The sequence below is a fragment of the Macrobrachium nipponense genome, chromosome 10 (assembly GCF_015104395.2).
Source record: "Macrobrachium nipponense isolate FS-2020 chromosome 10, ASM1510439v2, whole genome shotgun sequence".
Taxonomy (NCBI): domain Eukaryota; kingdom Metazoa; phylum Arthropoda; class Malacostraca; order Decapoda; family Palaemonidae; genus Macrobrachium; species Macrobrachium nipponense.
In genome coordinates, this window is record NC_087204.1 from 41,848,532 (window position 1) to 41,871,859 (window position 23,328).

The 23,328-nt window shown below is 35.5% G+C and overlaps 1 protein-coding gene across 1 annotated transcript in view; it reads left to right on the forward strand.

Annotated features, from left to right (window-relative positions):
* LOC135223588 (uncharacterized) overlaps positions 1 to 6,083 on the forward strand; it is a 29,268-nt gene extending 23,185 nt beyond the window's left edge. The window contains 2 exon segments of the mRNA XM_064262131.1: positions 3,153 to 4,296; positions 4,298 to 6,083. Of these exon segments, the coding sequence (XP_064118201.1) occupies positions 3,153 to 4,296; positions 4,298 to 5,187 (2,034 nt within the window). The 3' untranslated portion in view covers positions 5,188 to 6,083.
* Positions 6,084 to 23,328: the final 17,245 nt, after the last annotated feature.

The following is a 23,328-nucleotide window of genomic DNA, read 5'->3' on the forward strand; positions in this document are numbered from 1 at the left end:
TTATCATAAAGTTGACGAAATCGCATGTTTCCAATAATGGCTTCTCAAAGTCAATGACAAGCGTAATATCTGCCTCGGGATAAACAACTCACAATAACCAGGAGAAAAAAAACAGTTTCGGTAAGAAGAACAAAAGAGGGGAAATTCTGCCTTCCACATCCTCACTGTTCATAAGCGAATCACTGGCGGACGGCTAATTTCATGAACTACTAACTGTGGTCGGGGTGATTAGTACACCCCGTTCGTCACGGAGAAACGAGGAGTTCAGTATTATCCCTTAAGAATTAGTTAAGCGTCATTCTCTCTCTCTCTCTCTCTCTCTCTCTCTCTCTCTCTCTCTCTCTATATATAGTATATATATATATATATATAATATATATATATATATATATATATAATATGTATATATATACACATATATATATATATATATATATATATATATATATATAATATGTATATATATATATGTGTGTGTGTATTATTATATGTATATATATTATATATATGTATATACATATACATATATATATATATATATATATATATATATATATATACATATAATATATATATATACATATATATATATATATATATATATATATATATATATATATATATATATATATATATATATATACCCGGAGTACGTCACTGGTTGAATTTGAATGAATCAACGCAAGCATTCTACGTTGTCACATATCATCGATAGGTGTCAAACCACACAAATTTCTCAACAACAAAAATGGTTATACATACAGAAAATACCTTACTATACAATTTCATGAGTTACACCAACGATAAAAAACACATTCATAAATGTGGGCTAAATCAAAGTAATTTCGAAGGCAAAACAAGTTTTACAACTCATTCAATTTTCATAAAATCTGGATACTGAAACGTTTACAAAAAAAAGTAAATGGGTTTTGTAAATCATAAAAAGTATTACTTTGATGCTTGGATTGTTACCTCAGTATTGTGGTCTGGAAAGTAAAATAAATAATTCATATAAATAAAAGAGAGAGAGAGAGAGAGAGAGAGAGAGAGAGAGAGATACATTGCTGATTAATCGAATTCTTACTTTCATAATTTTATCTATTAATGTTAAAAATGCAAACAGCAAAATTAGCATTACAGGTGTTCAAATCAGTAGTTCTTATTTGTCTCCGTGACATCATGACCTAAATCCAGCCTTTTATCCCATGCGTTCTAATGCAACCACTGCACTGTCTAAAAATAGTGCAAGAAGGGATGCAAAAAATCTAATTTCGTCAGTAATATCAGCCCAGTTAACTTGGATACAGTTCAAGCATCCAATCGTATATTAATTTACTAACATTTGTATTTATATATTTATTGACTCAGTTTTTTTTCATTTTCTACTAAATGATTTCTTTCTGTATTTCGTATTACCTTCTGTTACTTCTTTCAAACAAACACCACCTTCTTTGGAAGCTTAAATTTAAAGTTATAGGCCTCTTTGGGCTTATTCCATATGAATAGTTATTATCTGATATCTGAATCTGAATTAAACCAAAGTCGTCATTAAGCTTCAGTCTGAAGCAGACTGAACAGAGATAGCTTCATAACTGACCATTATGGGGTCCTGTTTTAGAAATTAGGACAGGGGAAAAAGGAAAATAAGGCCGAATAGAAGGGGGAAATGATCAACTACATTTGGTTTAAATTTGCTACTTGCCTTTCATGAATGAGCTTCCGTTCATGAATGAGCTTCCGTATGCTATAATTACTGAGAAATATATTTCAAATAAATAGTTTAAAACAAATATATTCCTTACTCCAACTAGACAACTGTTGTTCTTTTCTACATTCAGAATGAATTTTACTCTCAAGGGTGCCACAATTTGCAAAGGAAGTTTTTACAACGTAATATCTTCCTCGTATGACTCTCGTATTATATATACAGGCTGCTTCTTCGCTATATTTGAAATCACTAATTACCAAATTAATTCTTTTGTATACAATGTTTGGATTAACTCTAAAACCTGTTTGTTAGTAGCCGCTTAAACATCATTCGTTCATTAAGGACAATAAAGATACTGCAGAAGGAAGTTTTCAAAATGTCCATTGTTTTTTCTAGGAGTTTGCAGGTTTAGGATGATGCAGACATCCAACTCATTTTACTTTGTGTATTTTTAATTCTTTTTATTTTCCTTTTGCTTTTTTGCTTGATTGTCTCTCAAAAAAAATCTGATACTGGAGGATGTTGGGAGAGAATTTACTAATAAAACTATACTGTTATCAAGTAAAATGGTAACACTGATTTTCAGGAATTCGCATTGCTGGTGTTGGTGTGTGCAGGGACAAGCATGGTAGGCGGCGACTACGGATTTGCCAAGCCTTCTTTCATCATACAACCTGCAGGTCCTAGCAAGCAGCACACTTGGGTTGGATACGGCTACAGTGACTACTTGCCACTGTCCATTCCGAAGCCATATTTCATCCCGAAATGGATTCCTCATATGGATCCAACATACACTGCTTTTTGGGTACCCGAAACTCCAGCACCAGCAGGAAGGCATAAGGGTTTTGCAGCACCTCCTGCTGAATACCCTGCCAAAGGTTTTGGACCACCTAAGCACAATTCTGTTGTTGCCGCTGATTCCGAGTCTTATGCCAGTGACATCATTCCCTCAACAGCCATACGAGCACCACTACCTCCACCACCGCCTCCTCCAAAACCTCTCTTCGATTCTCCTGTACCCAAAAGCCCTTTGTCCATTGGCAATCTTCCCTTGGTGTCCACGACACGAGATCCTCTTGCTACTTATGCTCCCGCTCCTTTAGTCCCGTCTGACATAAGAGCGTCTCCTCTCACACCCATTGCTGCCAGTTTACCAGAGTCTGTCCCTGATCCCTCATTTGTAGACCCAAAGGGTGAAGATGTCATTTCTAACTCCGTTCTCACACTGAATGACATTGGTGACTCGACTTACGCTGAAGTTTAATACTTCCCCACTTGTGTACCTGTCTTTTTATTTATTAGAAATGATACCCTTATCTAATAGTCAACTGCTGCATAGTATCCTTACGCAATCCTGTAGCAAATTTAGCTTTACTAACCACTAGCTTGCATTCCTATCTTCTTAAAACACTGTCCACTAACTTTGACCCCTTATTGATTGCAGGTGGTTCTTTTGCTGATTTGTACCCTACTAACCATGGAGCTAACAATGGCAAGCTACAGTAACAACCTTATCAACCTGATCATACGCCCAGCAGGTCGGAGTCGTTCTTTCAAATGGTTAGGTCCAGGGAATATTAAAAATATTCCAAATGTTCCTCGGCCTATCTTCATACCCCGTTGGATACCAAGGGAACGTCCAGAATATGTAGCAAAGTGGGTACCAACTACTCCTGGGCCACAGACTAATAACATTCATTCTTCCCAACAGTCAGGTTTTGGACCACCTAAAACCAACACAGTGGTTCAGGGACAAAATGCACCACTATCTTATGATGTACCTCCTATTAAAAAACCCTCTGCATCTCCGATTCAAGTTCCTGCCCAACCTCTTACCCTATTGCATGCCACTGCTCCTCCTATCACGCCTGCACAAGTATCTTCTTCTGTATTTCCAAAAGAACCTCCTAAAACTACTGGTTATGCCCAACCTCATGCAGATGATATAATTCAATTAGATAATGCTCTCCCTGCCTCAGTACCTGCTAATTCCATTCTGTCAACTTCATACGTACCAGACCAACCACCAACCCAACAAAATATAATTCCAGGAACGGCTATTAGAAATTCCATACCTGAAACATTAGCAGAACCTAACTTTAGTTCCCTAGTTCAAGATCAATTAGCAGTTGAGATAAATGAATTCCAACCAGTAGATCCTAATAGTGTGATAATTATTGATGAAGGAATTACAAACAACAAAGATACAGTGAATATTGTTTCTGATATCATTCTAACAGACGATCCTGCAGGTAATCTGAATTCTGCCGAGCCAATCACCTTCCAAAATCTATCTGATCAAAATGTCCCTCTTTTGAATCAAGTCAGCGACCAAATTCAGAATGTCCATCAAGGTGATCAGAACATTAACATAAATGAAGATGAACTCCTTTTTGTAGTAGATTCTGGTCCAGACCTTACAGCATCTACTCTCCTCGATGTTCCAAATGGAAATCTGCAGTCTTCTCAAGGTGATGCTGGTAAATCTTTTGATGCACCAGTACTCACTCAAATCATAGAACCCATCCAATCACACATACTTCCCTCACAGGATCTTGATGCACCAATTATTTCCCAACACAATCCTGAACCCCTTTTCATTTGAAGATGCAACATTTACTTCCCAGCCCAATTTAATTACTAAACTTAATTCAGATGTTGTATCTAACGATATTCTTAAAATTGCCAATAATAACCAACTGAATGAACCTCAACCTAGTTCACATCCCCATACACAACAGAATGATAATTCACACAACAGCCACCAAGTAACTGAACAACTGTTAGTTAATGATGAATTTCAGATAACTAATGTTCCTCAATTTATACCTGAATTAGAGCTTAACAAAAGCACAGATACTACTGATCTTATATTTGTTTCTCAGCAAGGACCAGAATTCCAACAAAATTTCATACCATCTAACAAAGACACTGATACTACTAATCTTATACCTATTTCCCAGCAAGGACCAGAATTCCAACAAAATTTCATACCAAGTAATATCAATGATGTCTTCCTTATTGGTACTGAAATCATTCAAACTGGTGAGAATTTCCCAAATGATCAACAAGCACAATTCAGCAGTTTTCAAGTAGGCCAAAAGATCAACTTTGGTCCTTTACCCATTCAAGATCACGACACCAGTAACAAACCCACGGGACCCTCACTTTTCAATCCAGCACTGCTGGCACCACCGGCTTCCCCTGTCATTGCATCAGAGCGATCCTTTTCAAAGGATCATTCAGATAATGAAAAACCTCTAATTCCATCAGGTCGTTCAATCTCAACAGATCCTGTCATTCCGCAACCTGTACCTATACCAATGGGTCCTTTAGCATCCCTAACCCTAGATTTCCCTGTTGAAGGTCCAGGAGTAAGACAGGCTCGAGTGGGTGGTGGTTTGCTTCCATTTGGTACACGTCTTCATTCAAGACCCTCCAGACAATTCAGGTCATATCCTTTCTTATTTGGGAAATAGGTCACCACTTCAAGTCTAAGCCTTAAATATTCTCAGGATGTTACTAGTTTCAACATAAGTAGTTTGTAACTTAAAAATACATCTCATGCTTGTATAAATCACATACATCATTTCCCTTTCTTTAAACATAAATACAAGTAGTAACTACAGATAATAACCAGGTTTATTAGGAGTTAAAGCTCTCTCCTGTTTATGCATTTTTGCTTTTCTGCAGCTTGCTTTAATTACTATTATTCTCTTGTATAGCCTAATTTCCTTAAAGCCACTTTTCTTGATAACCCTGTACATTCTTCATTTAATCTGATTAGGCATTATGTATAAGTGATGAGAAGTAAATCTTCATTTAACTGCAAGATCCTTGAGCTACTAGAAAAGAGCTCCAGAATTCTTTTAACACAAATAAAATATTATTTGAAATTCAGTGAGCTATAATGCATATGTTACGTTGAAACGTAATTATCAGTCTAGTCAAGAGTACTAGAATATAAATTACAGAATACAGCAGATGACAAGAATTCTGGAGCAAGTACAGTACCTAGATCTGCTCAAGTGTTGTGGAATTCCTTTGACATACAATGTTTTGAGTCAAACAAAAATTATCCTTCGCCCAGCTGCTAGTTTTAAATTAATTCTTAGCATTGTTTAGTTCATATATATATATATATATATATATATATATATATATGTATGTATGTATAGTAAATAATGCTTTATACTTTGATGTGAATGATGCAGTGCTCTGTGAGTCGTGCTCCATCAACTGTGATGAATTCAAACAATTTTTTTGGAAATAATGTTTTTCAAGAGGCTGGAAATGGAATTTACTTTTAATGTTCAGCATTGTGTATTTCACATGGTGCCAGTTGTTTTAGCAATTTACATGTTAATATTAGAATGTAAGTAAACTATTTATTTTGTAGATGCATGTTTTATTTACCTTCACCCTTAAGGCAGAATGTTTACAATTCTAACAGTGATGTTTCTTGCAAACTGGTGCACTTCACCATTTAACAAATGCTGCTAAAAATATTAATATAGTATGTAGCATTTCAGTATTACTGAATCTTGATAAAACCACAGATCCTAGCAAAAAAGTTAGAAATTCTATACACCTGTACAAATGAAAAAATGGCTAAACAATGTCTAAGACAAATAAAATAACCAGAACAAGGGGACAACCATTCCCTCAAGGGGAATTTGTCAGCCCGTTTGACACAAATTTAGTCCATATAGTAAACGCATAATCATTTAGTTATTCATACATCTCTCAAATGTCTCCTGTAGCATCTCTGAAAAAAAAAACCCTCCTTCATGACAAACACCGGGACAGCCCAAAGCCTGTCCGCGTAAGAGCGTACCATCCTTGATGGTGTCTCTTGGAGTGAGGTTGTTTGAGAAGATACAGGAAGTGGAAGGATTCTAGGAGAGTCCACCAATCAACCGTAGCTATCCGGGAACCATAAATTACATTTCAGAACAGGGTTACAGGGAATGTCATAACGTTCTGATGGGGCTGAAAAAGTCCAGCCCTCCTTTGACCATTTCGAGAGAGCTGAAGTCCAGGTTGGAACGATCTTACAGTATGGTGTCTGCTGCCCATGCTAGAAGGTTCTTTTAGGATGGCAGACAGTCTAGATCAGCCTGCCCCATAGATAGCACATCAATCCGACAGGTCAAGGGAACCAAGGTCCACTCAGGAGTAAGAATGTGTTTCTGACAGCTCAGTTCATCTGCCAAGAATTTCCGTTGGAATAAAAAAAAAAAAACTTTATTAATTGTTCGCAGTTATCGCCACTTGGTGGTGACTGCTAATGTAAAAACATAAGGACTGTGGTCTTGTCTAAGGGAAACCCACAGTTTAGGAGAGAGCGACGGTCAAGAAGAACTGAAGCCTTACATGAAAGGCTTCAAGTTCTCTAGTAAATGTGTGAAGGTTCTGTTCTCCCGGCGACACGTCCTGGAAATTTCCCGGTTCCTTGGGCTCCCTTCATTATAACAAGGAGGGAGAAGCAGTCTATGACTAGTCTCATAATGAGGGACTTCTTCTAAAAGACTAAATTTGGACAGATACCACCATAGGTCCGATTGAAAATTCAGGTATTGGGGAGAAACAGCAGAGCCCAGCTATGATTCCTTGTCCCGGTCGGTCTTGTGGGACAGGCTGAAATTCATGGCCAGATAAGAAAATAAAACAAAGCAGAGCGAAGACTCGAGAGAAGGTTCTTACCTTAGGTGTCGAAGCCTAAACTCCCGAACTGTCAGACTGTCTCATACGACAAGTTTTGAGATACCTTTCGGAGTCTGTATATGGACATGAAAACAAAATACGTATCCTACATATCCAGTAACTCCATTAAAACTAAGGGGACAATTTTCTTTTATAGTTATTGACCCTGCCGATACTTGACAGTCACGGACACATGGCCATCAGGGCGGGATCAACTTCTCATGCAATAACGTCCAGCGTGGACTTGATGATACCTCATACAGACTGAAAACATATACGGAACTGTACTTGGCTAAAACTAATATCTGCCACGCTTATAGGAACTAGGAAAGTTCACAAGGCACAAAAGCCTGGCCATGGCCCATGGGATAAAAATGTGTTTGAACAAAACCAGGAGTAACGACTTCTACTGCAATCAAACACAATGCTCAAAAGGGCCCCATAGACGTTACGATCGCCGGATCCGTTCATCTGAACCAGAAGTAAATCTCACTGTCTATGGGGTTATCGTCCGACCAAAAGTGGGCAGAGTCCGTCGGCCTCTCCGACCATTCGCAACCTGCCGTTGCCAGGTTCGTGGCATCCGATTTAGTGGCCTGAAGCCTCCACGTCTATGGCATGATCTCAAGATTGACTTCAATTTCAATGAGGTGCTGAAGTGACAACATGGCAACTACGTCCACAGATAAGGAGTTCTGGACGGAGTTTATTGAATGTCATAGGAAAGTGAAATTTGGCCTATGATAAATCAGTTGGAAAATTACTATACACACACACACCCATATATATTTTTTTTTTGATATACTTATTATATTATATATATTTAAATATATATAGATATATATATATATATATATATATATATATATATATGGGTGTGTGTGTGTATAGTAATTTTCCAACTGATTTATCATAGGCCAAATTTCACTTTCTTATGACATTCAATAAACTCCGTCCAGAACTCCTTATACATATATATATATATATATATATATATATATATATATGCATCTTGCATAGTCTATAGGTATATAGTCTAGCATACAGTAGGTCTATGATCCGTTAAAGCAGAATATAGGCCCTTAAACCTATGGACCTGTAGCCAAGTAAAAGTACAATTTTCAATACTTTTGTACACAAATTTTTAGTTTATACATGGAACACTGAAAGATTACTGAATATTTTGTATAAACTTTTATTTTCTTTATTTGTAGGAAAAAACGAATGTAAAATTTAAACCAATAGTAACTTAAACGCAATCCAACATACATCTAATTGTAATAATATCTAATATTATATATATATTATATATTATATATATCTATATATATATCATTATAAAGTATATATAATATATATATAATATTATCTATATATGTAATATAATATATATATATAAAAATATATTATGAATATATTGTATAAACTTTAGTTTATTTTATGTATGGAAAATAACAATGTAATTTAAACAATAGTACTACGCACACATACATCTATATATATATATATATCTATATTATATATATATATATATATATATATATATATATATATATTAGATATAAGAGAGAGAGAGAGAGAGAGAGAGAGAGATTGGAGAGAGAGAGATAGAGAGAGAGAGAGAGAGAGAGAGATGTGCGTGTATGTTACGTATGTATGTAATGTGTGTATGTTAGTCCGTGTGTTACCTTATGTTTAAATTACATTGTTACTTGTCGCACATAAAATAAGTATATGATAATACTTTGAATAATATTTAAATTTTCCTTGTTTAAATAAAAATTGTGTAGAAAAGATTTGAAAACTGCACACTTACTTGGCTACAGAATCGTAGGTTTGAGGGCCTAGTCTGCTTTAACGGAACTATAGACCTACTGTATACTAGACTGTATACCACTAGACAAAGCAAAATACTGTGTTTCCAACATAGTTACTTTATACCTTTGTAAACTCGTGTTGCATAATAATTTGAATAATTGGCTTACATATCTCTGGGATATATATGCCCCAAGGAACGACTTGTGGCACGTAAGCGAAGTGTGTCCAGCAACCTCTCTTACGGTGATTTTGGTTGTCTCATACAAATGTGCTTTTTTTTCTATTTCTATAAGAGAGGAGACTGTATGTAATAATTCCATGTCAGTCTGCTTGTCCATTCTCGGGTAATTAAACAAGCCAACGGGGTAAAGTTTCAATTCATTAAATAAAAAATCGTGAGATAATTAATTTCATTTCTTCACCCATAGTTCAATTCAGGCTCCCCTTTTTCGCTGGGGTTTTCCAGTTTCTGCTGCAAAAGCGCAGTCTAGTGTCACCACTGAGCGGAGCGGCTACGTCCTCACTCTACCAGCTTTCGGCAAACTGAAATGAATCCGAACGTCTACGGGCAACGCGGATGCCGGAGACAGAACGGAACCTGATCCGCCGGTCGTATCGTCTATGGGCAATGCCCTCTTGAACTTCAAGATGGCATTGCTATGGGGCCCTTACTGGAGCCTAGTGAAGGCAGTCCAGATTATCGGCAGCCTCGGTCATCGCAACCCAGTTTTATGGCGCTTGTCTAGCGATGACGATATCCAGATTTTCGGAAGCAATCCCTGTTATCGACATCAATAACTGGGGGTCGGCACAGATAACCAGGAAATGGAATGGATTATATAATTTTGGCCCTAGGAAAGCACTGGAACCTATAAGGTCATTCAGCACTGATCGGTGTTATTCTCGCCAATTTTCAATTATCAGCAATTTTCTGTTATCATCACGTTAAAGGGAACAGAACCAGTCACCTGCACTAAACTGTGAAGCATTACCCGGAAATATTTTAATTTGAGCTGCTGTGCAAGAGGAAACTATAACAATGTAACAACTTGGTAAGTTACTTATTTAAAATACAATTTTATCTGGAAATGGAAAAAGCTTAAAAACACAGCCTTACAGACACATGAACAAAGCATAAGCATCAACGAAACAAACCATACTGCATAACTCAAAATCTATTTCTACTACTCATCACCCTCTCAATCAGCAGCTCTCAGGAAGTCAATTTTACCTAACTTAAAAAAAACAAACAAGACTTTCAAGAAAAGTGCGATTCTTATCTATGATAAGCATCTTCATTAAATTAATTAGACTAGTACTGTATTACTGCATCTTAAGTAGCCAATAGTCTCATGAATTTCAAATAAAAAAATGTAATATCTGGTATCCTTTAGACAAAGATGATCATGAAATGAAGTCACCATGGGCTAAACATAAAGAAAAAAATCATGTAAAACTAAGGATTAAAAAATTAAACTTTACATACACTTGCTGCATTTGTCCGCAATCTACAATTGTCATGTGGCCCTAAAGAACATTATGCGTGTTATTAACAGAAGAAAAAGTCAATCTTTAAAGATGTATGGTATTTGTAGGGTATTTGTGTACATAACTATATGCTTTAAGCTACTGTGATATTCCTTTTCAGCAAGACCACATGCATTCTTAATAATATCATTATAAGACTAGCATAGTTCCCCACATTATCTTGGTAAGTTCACAAGTCAAAGAACAATTTCCTTTCCTGAATAAACACAACCAACTTCATTTGTCTCTGACAACAGGTAAAACCTTAAAATCACCTCTCAAACATATCAGTAAAACAAATAAAATACTGCACTTCGTAAATCATTCCTTGTACTATACCATGACTACAAATATGAAGGTACCTTAAGGCAAATGATTGCCACAAATTTATTTCTAATCTACGAAAATTATAAACACACTTTTCATAATTGAGAGAACTACATTTACTGTGGTTCAGTTTAATTAATTCTACTGGTGAAAAAATCAGATTTTCCTCAGAAAATTCCATTGCTCTGGTTTCTTTACTGGTTACGAACAACAAAAGAATACAGTACTGCATGTTAACAAAATTATAACCAAATTCCAAACTAATATTACTTTATACAATTATACAAACACAATGAATAGATTCCACAAAAAATCTAATTGCAAATGCTTCGTGATGACAAGCTAATATCCAGTAAAAGGAACTTCTCTACATCATATGAATACTTTAATGTGCTGTTTACCACAAAAAATAATAAAGCCCTATCAAGAAGGGATGGCACTTGGCGACTAACTACATGAAAAAGGGTTTCAAGTCCACTAAAAATTTTAAAAATATGAATTTCAAATCACACTTAAGATAATGAATGAAACAATGAATGTAAATCTTGAACATCCTGCAAGAAAACTCTCCTTCATAAATGTATATGGAGTAGATGGTTTTCACATTATCTGTTCTGTCGAACAATAAACGTACGGATAATAGTAGCCAAAAAATGGGACAACTAGGACAGCTTTCTACGCAGTCTAAAGTGAGTACGCACTGTACAATACAAATGTCATTACAGTACAACAAAAAAAAAAAACATAAAATCAAGAACAAAATTATATATATTATAAAATTGCAAATAAGTACAATGTAATTTTTTCTCATTAAATCTTTTTTTATATGTTTGTTTGTATGCTGTTTTTTCGTTGCATGGAAATGTGGTTATTCAGCAACGGGACCAACGGCTTTACGTGCCTTCCGGACAAAGTCGAGAGTGAACTTCTTTCACCAGAAATATACACATCTCTCACTCCTCAATGGAATGCTCGAGAATCGAACTCCCGGCCACCGAGGTGGCAAGCCAACACCTAACCAAAACCACGCCATTGAGGGGCGCTCCCTTTTTTTTTTTTTATTTTTTTATAGGTCTTTCCCTAGACAGGTTGGTGGATCAAAGATTGATCGACCAGCTATTGATCCTGATTGTGTTTGTGTTAACTGAATTTTTTTCCTGACGTATGTTAGTCGTGTACAGCCGATTTTTTTCTGAACTTTTACATACACAGCTTGTCAAAGATATTGGTCTATAATTGGATGGGTTACTTGAATCTTTCCCAGTTTTGTTTATTGGGATAATGATAGCATGTTTCCATTTATATGGAAAAACATGCTTCATCCAGATGGTGTTACAGAATTTTAATAAGTATGATTTGGCAATGGGGGCTCGTCTTTGTATCATTTCGAATGATATTTCATCATTGCCTGGGGCCTCTGGGTGACATGAATTTAGAGTATTATTTAATTGATTGATATTAAATGCATAATGATATTCCTAATCTTCAAGTTTCAAAATTGAGTATGGTATTTTTTCCTTGTATTATATTTTGAAATTGTTTATTTAGATTGGAGCAGGCACTTATGCTTTCAGTGTTTCCCGTTATATTAGATTTCATAAGGGTTGTGATATAATTTCTCATTTTGTCGTTTATTGTACTTCTTGGGCATCTTGTGTCTTCTGCCCTTATTTTTGCCAAATATCTTTCAATTAGATTGTATTTGTTGACAAGTTTTGAATACATAATTTTTTCCATGATAATATTTTCTCAGATATGACAATTTTTCGGAATTGGCTTTATATTCATTATTGAATGTTATGTTGATTTGATTTGATTTTACTGCCATCTTGTTTAGAACGTTTGGCAATTCGTTAATGGTTCAGAGTCGTGTTACAAGTCTGCTAAGTTTTCGACTTAAGACGCATGTTTTTAATTTTACTTAAAAGTTGTTAAGGTTGGATTTCCACCATGGGACAGGGGATTATTTTAGTGTGGTTTTGTTTTAGGTACTATGCTTTTATCAGTAGCGTTTGTTATGAAATTTGTGGAAAAAATCACACGTTGTATTGTGGTTTTGGTTATGTGGAAATGGTGGTAATATTTTCTGGCATGTTAGATTATATGTCCCAATCTGCTTTTTGGATATTATATTTTACGGTGGCAATATTTTATTATTATTAAAATAATTCAGGACAATGGGGAATTGGTCACTGGTACATGAGTCATCCAGGACATAACACTCAAGTTTTTCAGCTAAGTCGACTGAGCACAGCAAGATATCTACAGAAGACAAGGTAAGTGGGTTCACCTATTAGAGAAGTATGTTGGCACAACTTTCATGATCCAATACGTATTTGTCTATGTTGCCGGTCTATCAGCGGGGTGGCCGTTATCCTAAATGGGACTATGGACATTAAAACTACTATTTACTATAAGTAGCGGTTCGTGTATAGTCGATTTTTTAACCTGGCAAACTTGCACTTAACTTGCACTTAGCTGCTTGTCGCTGATTGGATGAATGTCGTGTTGTCCAAATCTCTCACTTTTGTTTTCACACTGTTTCAGAATTGTGATTATACGGCCATAGATTGAGATAAGAGCCAAATTATGTAATGTTATGTAAATACCTGTTGTAATAAACTTAAGTATTAAGAAGTTACATACCAAATTATTATATAATAGTTAACAGTTATGAAACAACACTCTCCGAAGCTTTAGACTTGAAATATGTTTCAAACGCTTGAACTTTAATGTTTAAATTTCTAGCTAGATTTTTAGAGCAATCGTGCCATTGGTGGTTTGGAAAAAAGCAAAACGTATTTATTGTACATTGCTAAAGGTTGTATAACGCCTATGAACAAAATACTATCGTAGAAAATGTAAGCTTGCCGAAACATTGGGGTGGAGGAGTTGAGAAAGGAACAGCCGGCGAGTTGTCTGCACACACCGTCATCATCAATCAGCTTAGAATTGGCTATCGAGTAGTTGGCTCACTGTCGTCGATTTCCCCTATTTCAGCCATGGCCACAAGAGTTGATATGGAACAAAGCAGAGATGAAGAAACTTCAAACACCAGGCATATACATGCTGCTGGCAGTAGGCTTACCAGTCAGTGCCGTAATATAATAATGAATGTTTTTTCAATATTTCACTTCACAGGGCCCTAGCAAGACAATGAAAGAAATCATTAAGGCAGCAGCAACAGCAACTTTATACATATCCTAAAACATTAAAGACATTCCGTGAGCAGTACTTTTGAAATGCAAAAAAAGAACATTATATATAAACATCTTTATTATTTTATGAAGACAAGAACACCACAAGCCGCATTTGAACCTACCGCTGAGAGTACGTCAACTTTCTGTCAATCCCGAGGCTGTTCCTCCCACAACTCCTCCACCCCAAATTTTCTGGCAAGTTTACATTTCTACGATAGTATTTTGTTCGTAGGCGTTATACAACATCAGCAATGTACAATAAATATGTTTTTTTTTTTTTTTTCAAACAACCAATGGCATATTGCACTAAAAATCTAGCTAGAAATTTAAACATTAAAGTTCATGCGTTTGAAACATATTTCAAGTCTACAGCTTCAGAGGGTGTTGTCTCATAACTGTTAACTATTATATAATAATTTGGTATGAAACTTCTTAATACTTAAGTTTATTACAACTGGTATTTACATAACATTACATAATTTGGCTCTTATATCAATCTATGGCCGTATAATCACAATTCTGAAATAGAGTGAAAACAAAAGTGAGAGATTCGGACAACACGACATTCATCCAATCAGCGACAAGCAGCTAAGTGCAAGTTAAGTGCAAGTTTGCCAGGTTTAAAAAAATCGACTATAGATTGTACATAAAATAACTCTGGTAGATCACTGAAATATGAATTAAAATTTAGTTGGTTACAAGTAATTATGAAGCACTCATTACAGCCACTAGATGAAGCATTTTTGTTGTTAGTAATCGATTCAGTTTTTTTTTATTGAAGTACCTACTATTATTTCTTTTTATGAAATTATCTTTAGCATTAGAAATTTCTGATTTTGTAATTCTATGGGGTTTTTTTTTCTGAGTGGTAAAGAATACTGGTTTAAGGGGTTATTTGGTTTATTGTTAACAGTGAAATATTTGGGTCTTGTGGTAGTTATATTTTGGTTTGGGTTACTGGTATGATTTTCATTAGTGTTATATAAGGGAATGTTATCAGTTTTGTCATTTGGGATTTGCAAGGAGTGATTAAATGATTCTTTACTGTCTAAATGTTGGTTGTTATAGTTTTGTATGCATTGCTGGGATTGAGGGCAATTGTGTATTTCCACTAGCCATGAGGTTAATACAATGTCTTTTATAAATGTTCTTCTTATGTAGTTGGAGTTTCTTTGAATTGATTGTAACTTTCAATATCCATTTTTTCCCCCTTATGTGGGGTTCTTTCCCGTATAGTCTTTTCTTGTTGTCAATTCGATTATTATATTATTTGATTCCTCTTCTACTGAAAATTCTTTTGCATGGGAATCTGAATCTCCATGTTAGTAGTAGTACTAGAAGATATGATATTATGCTTATTTTGGGTTTTAGTATTATATTGGCATGAGGATTAATTTGTATATTTATATTATATATCTTCTTTCTTAATATGCTGATTGACGTTTTGATTTTTAGTTACATTTGAGAAAGAGTGGTTTTTAGATGATTTATTAACTCTTACTTTTAGCATCTTTGTAGCTTCTTTGACTATTATTTCTGTTCTATTTATTAACAACTGAAGCTCTGTGTTATATCGGTAAAAGGAGACCACTCTTTAGATTTAGTATGATGTGCTAGCCCATAACATACATTTTGGGAGGTTACAGTTCAAATTAGTGGTACCAGTTAGTGTACAGTTTTCTGAGGCACTGCCTGCACACATTGCCTTTTATTGCATTTTGTGTGTCTCTCCCCATACTTTGAGCACTGTGTACATAGTAGTGCTTTTGGAATAAATGGACGAACTTTATTTTGCCCAAGAATTTTTATTTCAAATGGGAGGTCTTGCCATGTAAATTTTATTTTGGCAACGTTGTTATTTTTATTCTTGTCTTTCCTACTTGGAATCGAGTATATTTTTAGATCACGAATATTATTACATCTCAATTTTAAGGACTAGAAGTAGTTGTTTTGAAGGAAGTTGTTCTTGTTCACTGTTGGGTAAAATGGCCGTAGGCTAGCTAGCTACCTTGTACACAATTCAGTGTTTTGTGGCCTGTAATTGTTATTTTTATATCACTTATTTCCGCTATATTTAAAACGGCAGTGGACTGCATTTTGTTGGTCCCTTGAATTAACCATTCATTATCTCTGACGTCTAGATTCCATGTTCTGTATTGGATATATATGTTGAGCGATTTGTTTTCTAGTATGGCTGCTGGAATTTTGTTTTCAGTTTTCAAGACTAGAAATCATGACCAGTTATCTGGTCCAAAGAGGTCAACAAAATGTACCAAAGTGGGATTCATTTGGTAAGTGTTGTTTCTTTTCAGTCCTTGTTTCATGTAAGTTGCTTGTGCATTAAAATTGCTATATTTTTCTGTATTGGTGGCTAACTATTGAACTGATGGGGGTTGGGAGGATTACGTACTTCTGTAATTTAGAATTGTTTCTTATGTATGGTTCCATTGTTATGATATCAGTAGCTACCAATTGCTTTATATGTTTCTTTTTTAATTTCTGGATTTGATATTTTACTTGGAATAAGGTGACCAGATTTCCGAGACAAAATCCGGGGACATTTTCGTGTCAAGAGGCGTAAAAACCTCCAAAACATGACATGTTTTTGTCACTGAAAAACTAAAACGGGTACACTGCAGGCCTTACCATTCATAAAGCAGCATTCAAAAGTTTCTCTCACCCTATTTATCCAAAGTTGCAAAGGAATTGAATAAAAATTCAATTGATTAAATCAAAGTAGGATATAAATTTAATGACTACTTACCAGTGATTGGACAGTTTTCAAATTATATCTACAGGCAAAGCACCACTGGATGGCAGCAGAGAGTGGTGCTGGCAGGTGGCTGGGTGCTGGCGGGAATTAAGGCAAGAGGGGAGAGCGTCGGGGGCGAGCATGACAATATTAACGATGGCTTAGCGGGAAATTTGGTTTTATGTTCTTGGAAGGTCATCTCGCAAGTTATGCTGTGGAAAGCTGTTTATCCTTTCCTTAGTTATATGCAATGTACACTGTGCAGTGGGAGTCATACATGTGCAGCTTATAGTTTGGTCGACATTTTCGGCTTTTTTTCCTGCATTCCAAAATTTCGGATCTTTCAGTCATAGTGAAAACTCGGGACATTTCTGGGGACAGCAGTAGCTCCGGGGACGTCTAGTCACCACAACTTGGAAAATGGTGTATCTTCGTACCATTTACGTTGTTTGAAGCCGTACCAAGGAGATTCGGGAGTGACGCTCCAATAGTCATCAACTGTGCCGCAATTTTTCCATCATATGGGGCCCAGGGGTACTTAAATCTTTAGGTCTATTTTCCATTGAGACTGGGGAAAAAATCTGTAAATCTTGAAAAGATATCATTGGCTTTTGATGAAGTTGAATCTTCCGCTGATGGCGCAAGTGGGAACTGACTCCCAAATGTTTGCTTCCCTACCCTACCCCAAAAGGGGATGGCATAACATGATTAGTATGACCCAAGTGTAAGCAAAACCTGCTTGCTAAGACTGAAGGTATTATAATAATACAGTTAATCCCATCGTAAACACATTATGGGCAAACCTGACAGAATGCCGAGTGTCCTATTACTAGAACTAGACCCCTTTGGAATCTGTGGTCCAGCTCCACAGAATAGTTCCACCTGAAGAAAACAGTTCCGAACATTGTCAGGTAGATGATGGTTCTACCAGTTTTCACTAATTAGCTTCAGACTTACCTCCACTTAAAGCTATGATATATTTTCCTCTTTATTTACCAGATTTTACATAATTTGACATAGGTGGAAAAATCCAAAAAATATTAATCCTAAAATATATAATACAGGCAGTCCCCAGTTATCAGCGGACTTGGTTATTAGTGATCTGGTTTTATGGTGTTTGTCTAACACCGTAAATCGGCGATTTATGGTGCCATAACTGGATGAGTTCCGGTTATCGGTGCCATAAGCGTGCTGATGGCACCATAAGGATGCTTATGGCATGCCATAAGCGCCATCAGGGCACTATAAAGCACTAATTTCGGTTAATGGTGGTTTTCACTTATCGGCACACTCCCGGGAACGGAACCCCCGCAGATAACAGAGGACTGCCTGTATATGGGACTGTAATCCTAAAATAAATAATATATGAGGGGGCACTGCCTTCGGAGTCCATCAGCAGCCCATCACTTTTCTTATAAAGTATATGTGTATTGAGTCCTGGGGCTACTCGAGCTTCCATTTCACCAAGGTTTCTCTTCAGGAAGGATGGTATTATGCCTAGTGCCATGATGATTACACACAATTCCTCTACTGGCATATCCCATGGCCTTTTCAATTCAATACAAGGGTCTTGGTATTTTCCTATTTTCTTTCTTCTCTTCCACTGTACAGTACCAGAGTATTGCAACAGTTATTAGTAAAATTTTGTTTTTAGTTTTGTCTACCATTGAGAAATCTGGTTGACATACTTGCATCACCCTGTACAACTGTAGTGATTTTGCTTGTTCATTTTCCAATATCCCCTTTTGTTTCTGCTTGCTATTCTTTTACATTAAATTTCCTACATTTGACAAGATATTAGCCCCATCTATCGCTCTGAATCTACGTCTATTGTTCTTAAGACCTGACTTTGCTGCTATTATGAGTTCTTTTTTTTTTTTCCAGTTTCCCTCTTTGTAACAAGTGCCACATTTCACTGATGGCTAATTGTATATTAGGTTTCCTAAGGTCATGTGAAGATGTTCTCTTGTAATGGTTTCATGTTCTCTAGCATTTCAACTGGCAGTTCAGCAGTCATCTACTGAGGGTTACAAAAGTGAATAAATTAAGATAACAAAGGTGTTTATAGTTACACTTAGCAGGTGGACTGATGGATTGAATGTTGATTGGCCAAAGGTTAATGTTTTGATGCCTTGTCCTGGAGGCGGTGACAACTCTAGGACCAGACACTAAATCAGAAGATTGCTGCAAAATAGCCACTCCTTTTGCTTCTTACTGACATTTTCATTTCTTTATTTCAAATAAAATCAAGAAATCAAATTCTTTCTGAGTACGTATCAGGAAACACAGGATACAAACTCTTAAACATACATTTGATAAACAATAGTTTAGTGTTATCTCAACTACACATATAATTATAACAGAAAAAATACTGTATCTCTTTGGTGATATGGACCGACAACTTCCAGAAGACTTAACTCTATCTCAACGTCATTAAATAAGGATAAATCGAATAAAACAACGAAATAAAACACCCAAATAAAGATAAAATGTTTACTTATATAAATCTATAAAATATATAAAATTTTGCTAAAGTACAATTTAATTACTAGTAACACTCAAACTACCAATAATACACTACAACTTCAACTTTAAAATTTTTAGCACACTACAAACAAAGAAATTTAGGATAATCTTTTCAATCAAACAGAATGACTATAAAAAAACTAGAAGATTATACTACTTTTATCGTTAATGAGCAAAACAATCTACAGTTTACAGTACCATAACCTAAGATTTCTGGGAAAGCTTACACCTGACTGCAATGTACATACTTACACAGAACTTTAATAATGATTTCTAAAAATTATTCGAGAAAATAGTATGCAATAGAGCTTAGCATGTGCGTAAGCATGAAAAAATGGCACCTAAAACTGCAGCAAGTAAAAATAGGTTACGTATCTCCATAATCAATATGATAAGCAAACTCCCTGTAATATTAGTTTAACTAGTTTAGTCATATTACCAAGACCATTCAGAATAAAAAAATCGAATATCTACGATGCAAGACAGTTTACAAAAATGGAAGAATTCATAACTATTACACTTAAACCTAAAAAATACAGAATAATATGGTCACTTCAAGATATTGAGAAATGAACTATTCCTGGCATCATAATCTCAAGTAAATCTTAGAAATAGGTAATACTAAAGGATGCTAAAGGGAAATAAACTACATACTGTATTCACAACATTAATATCTTTAGCAAATGCTCTTGATTACACATAGGAAAAGCCATTCTATTTGTTTGCCTTAAAACAAAATTGAAACACAGCAAGGGAGTGAATTAATTTTCAGGGTCTTGCAAAGAACATAGGGGAAAAATAACATTTAATATCTGGCTAAAAGCTGAGATAACTACAGTACTATATGAAACCTTCAGTAACAAAACAACAATATATATTGTATTAGAAATTGTTCCTTAGAAATAGTTCAAACAAAACATAAGTTACCCCATACCCTTATTGGCTTACAAACTTCAAATCTGTGTGAATTAAAACATACAGCAATCTATGGACTAGTAAAAAACCCATTCCTTACATACAACACTTTTAAGTTAATGCAAATATATTACGATATTATTCATTAAGCTGATTATTATTACTATTATTATTATTATTATTATTATTATTATTTTAACAAAATTGAAATCTAAATGAACAAAGCTTGCCAATTGATACAAAACAGTCTAGTAAAGATTCAAGAGGTTAGTCGTAATGAGATCATTATAAAATGGAAGTCATTAACTTTCATAATCAATCTGAGTTAATGAAAAAAGGGTAAAAATGTAAAATATGTAGTATGTACATTATGACAATATGGATATTTAACTTCCACATTTCAAAATACTATTAAAGGTTTTAAATTACCCAAAATTGATGTACATGTAACTCAAATTTCATCAGAATGCATTCTCTAACCTGGGCTATAGGTTCCTTGCACTCTACCAATATCAATATGAATTAATTACTGATGTTTTTCTTTTCATAACTCAATGGTCTGCATAAACTTTATAACACACTTCACCAGCCCCTCCCACACACCATACATTATCTCTCCCTATCAACAACCAGTAGTGACTGATTATGTTTCCACATATCATTTTGAACATCCTTGAGCCATCCTCCTCCCATTTTATCTTTGCGTAAATAAGTGCTATTTTCCTGTACTGTAATAACTAAGCCATATTAAAAAGAAACTTTACATACATCAAAACTTTACAGATCACAATGCAGTATACAAATATCTATATTAATTATAGGTGTTCCATAAACATTATTAATAAAAATTGTAAGTTACAAGTAGTATTCATATTTTGGTTAAGACTGAAATTAAGGCAAAGATAATTTCCAGAACTGCAGGCAGTAATGATGAGGTAGTTTGATGTGAAACGATTGGCTTAAAGCTCTCAACTATTCAGAGCTGGCATAACAGATTTGTTCTCAGTAAAAGGAAAACTGTCCTAATATAATGGCAGCTTCTTCAGTCTAATAATGGAATATGGAGAAAGTGTTGGTTATTATGGCAAAAAATCTTTAAGGGTGAAGCACCTAAGAATGACCATACGTTAAATTGTGGACAGTGACACCAAAACATCTTTTTTAGTTTGGTCCAGTAGGGCACTCTCCATAAAGCGCTTTCAAACAACAGAGAGGATATTATTAAGACCTAAGAATGCAGACAGACTCAAAAGAGTGATCATGGAGCTAGATATGTGCATGTATGTAAATAGATTTAGGAACAGAAAAAAACCCTTTCAGGTCAGCCCTAGGAGAGTTGGAATTTTAAATTCAGTGGTCTTGGTATACAAAAAGAGTACAGTGCTAAAGCAATACATATCCCCTACCAGTGCCCGACCCATTTTCCTCAATAAATTTTTAAACAGATGAAATGTTAAAAATGACATTTCTATAAAACGAGATTTTATATAAACTTACCAAGTAATTACACATCTAGTTTCTAATTTAACAGCAGCTCTAGATTTGAAAATTCGCAGTAGCGTTATTTTGTTTTGGTCCAGGGAAGTATCCGCCCACTTCCTGGGAAGAACAAGTACAATGTAGCTGAAGAGCTCAGTACGTTTATGCTTTATGTCCCATGTGTGGGGAGAAGGGAGGGCTCCAATCATTCAATTACGTACTTGGTAAGTACGTAATATAAAATCTTATTCTACTATAAAAAGGTAATTTTTCTAAAAGTAACTTACCAAGTAATTACATAGCTGAATCCCACATTGGCAGGAGGTGGGACTCATGGACATGTACTACTCCAAAGCATTTATAAATGGAAATAAATTTGACATAGATAAGAAACTAGCATTTTGGGAATGTTTGTTGTAACCTTACCTGGTGAGAGTGCTAGGGCAGGAATATACTGCCTCCAAGCATTGCTCATCTTGACCCATAGTGAACATGATTATAATGTCAGCAGTTGTCCCTACTTTAGTGGAAGCTTTGCAATCAAGGAGTACTCTGATGACAGCCAAAGCAACACCAATGACCCTGCCTGGGTGTGACATGACAGTAACTAACGAAATCTATTACCTGTACACCAAGTTAAATACAATACCCATCTGATTAAAAGAAATGATGGGTACTCCAGGTACCAAGTACCCACAGGCTTCCCAAAACTCAACCACCTCACAAAAGGCAAGGAGATATAGAAAACAGAAGTACAGTAATACCCCGAACTTATGCGAGGTTAGGTTCCAGACCACCTCGCATACGGGGAAGTTTCGCATACACAGAATCTCCATACTGAAAACTTGTATTAGTATACTAGTACGTACTTCAGAAATTAAACAGTTTCTGAAGGGATATCAACTTTTGCAGTGTTTCTGGAGGATTTGCAAATGTTCACGCTATTGTGAAGAACTCGCATATGATAATGCCAGCCACAGAAAAAGGACCTTATGCACTATAGTCCTCAAACACCATTTCTACATCACGTTAGTGGTGGTTAGCAAAACTGATTGACATTTCCCTGTGGCTACTGCCCAAATGTCAAGAGCTTTCATCTTCAATAATGGTAAGGTTTCTTCCTACACACTTAAATGAGATTCAGCAACAGTGTCTCAAGAAAAAAGAAATAGCATTCTTGGAGAGAGATCTCTTTGGATACATATAACTAAACACCATAGGTTACGAAAGTCCCCACTAATCTTCTTGGTTCTGTCGAGAAAGTGTTTTAAGGCTCTCACTGAACATAACACTCTTTTGTTCCGAGGGATCAAGTATTCCTGTAAGACTCTTGATGGTGAAGGACCAAAGCCAAGGATCGGAAGGGTTCT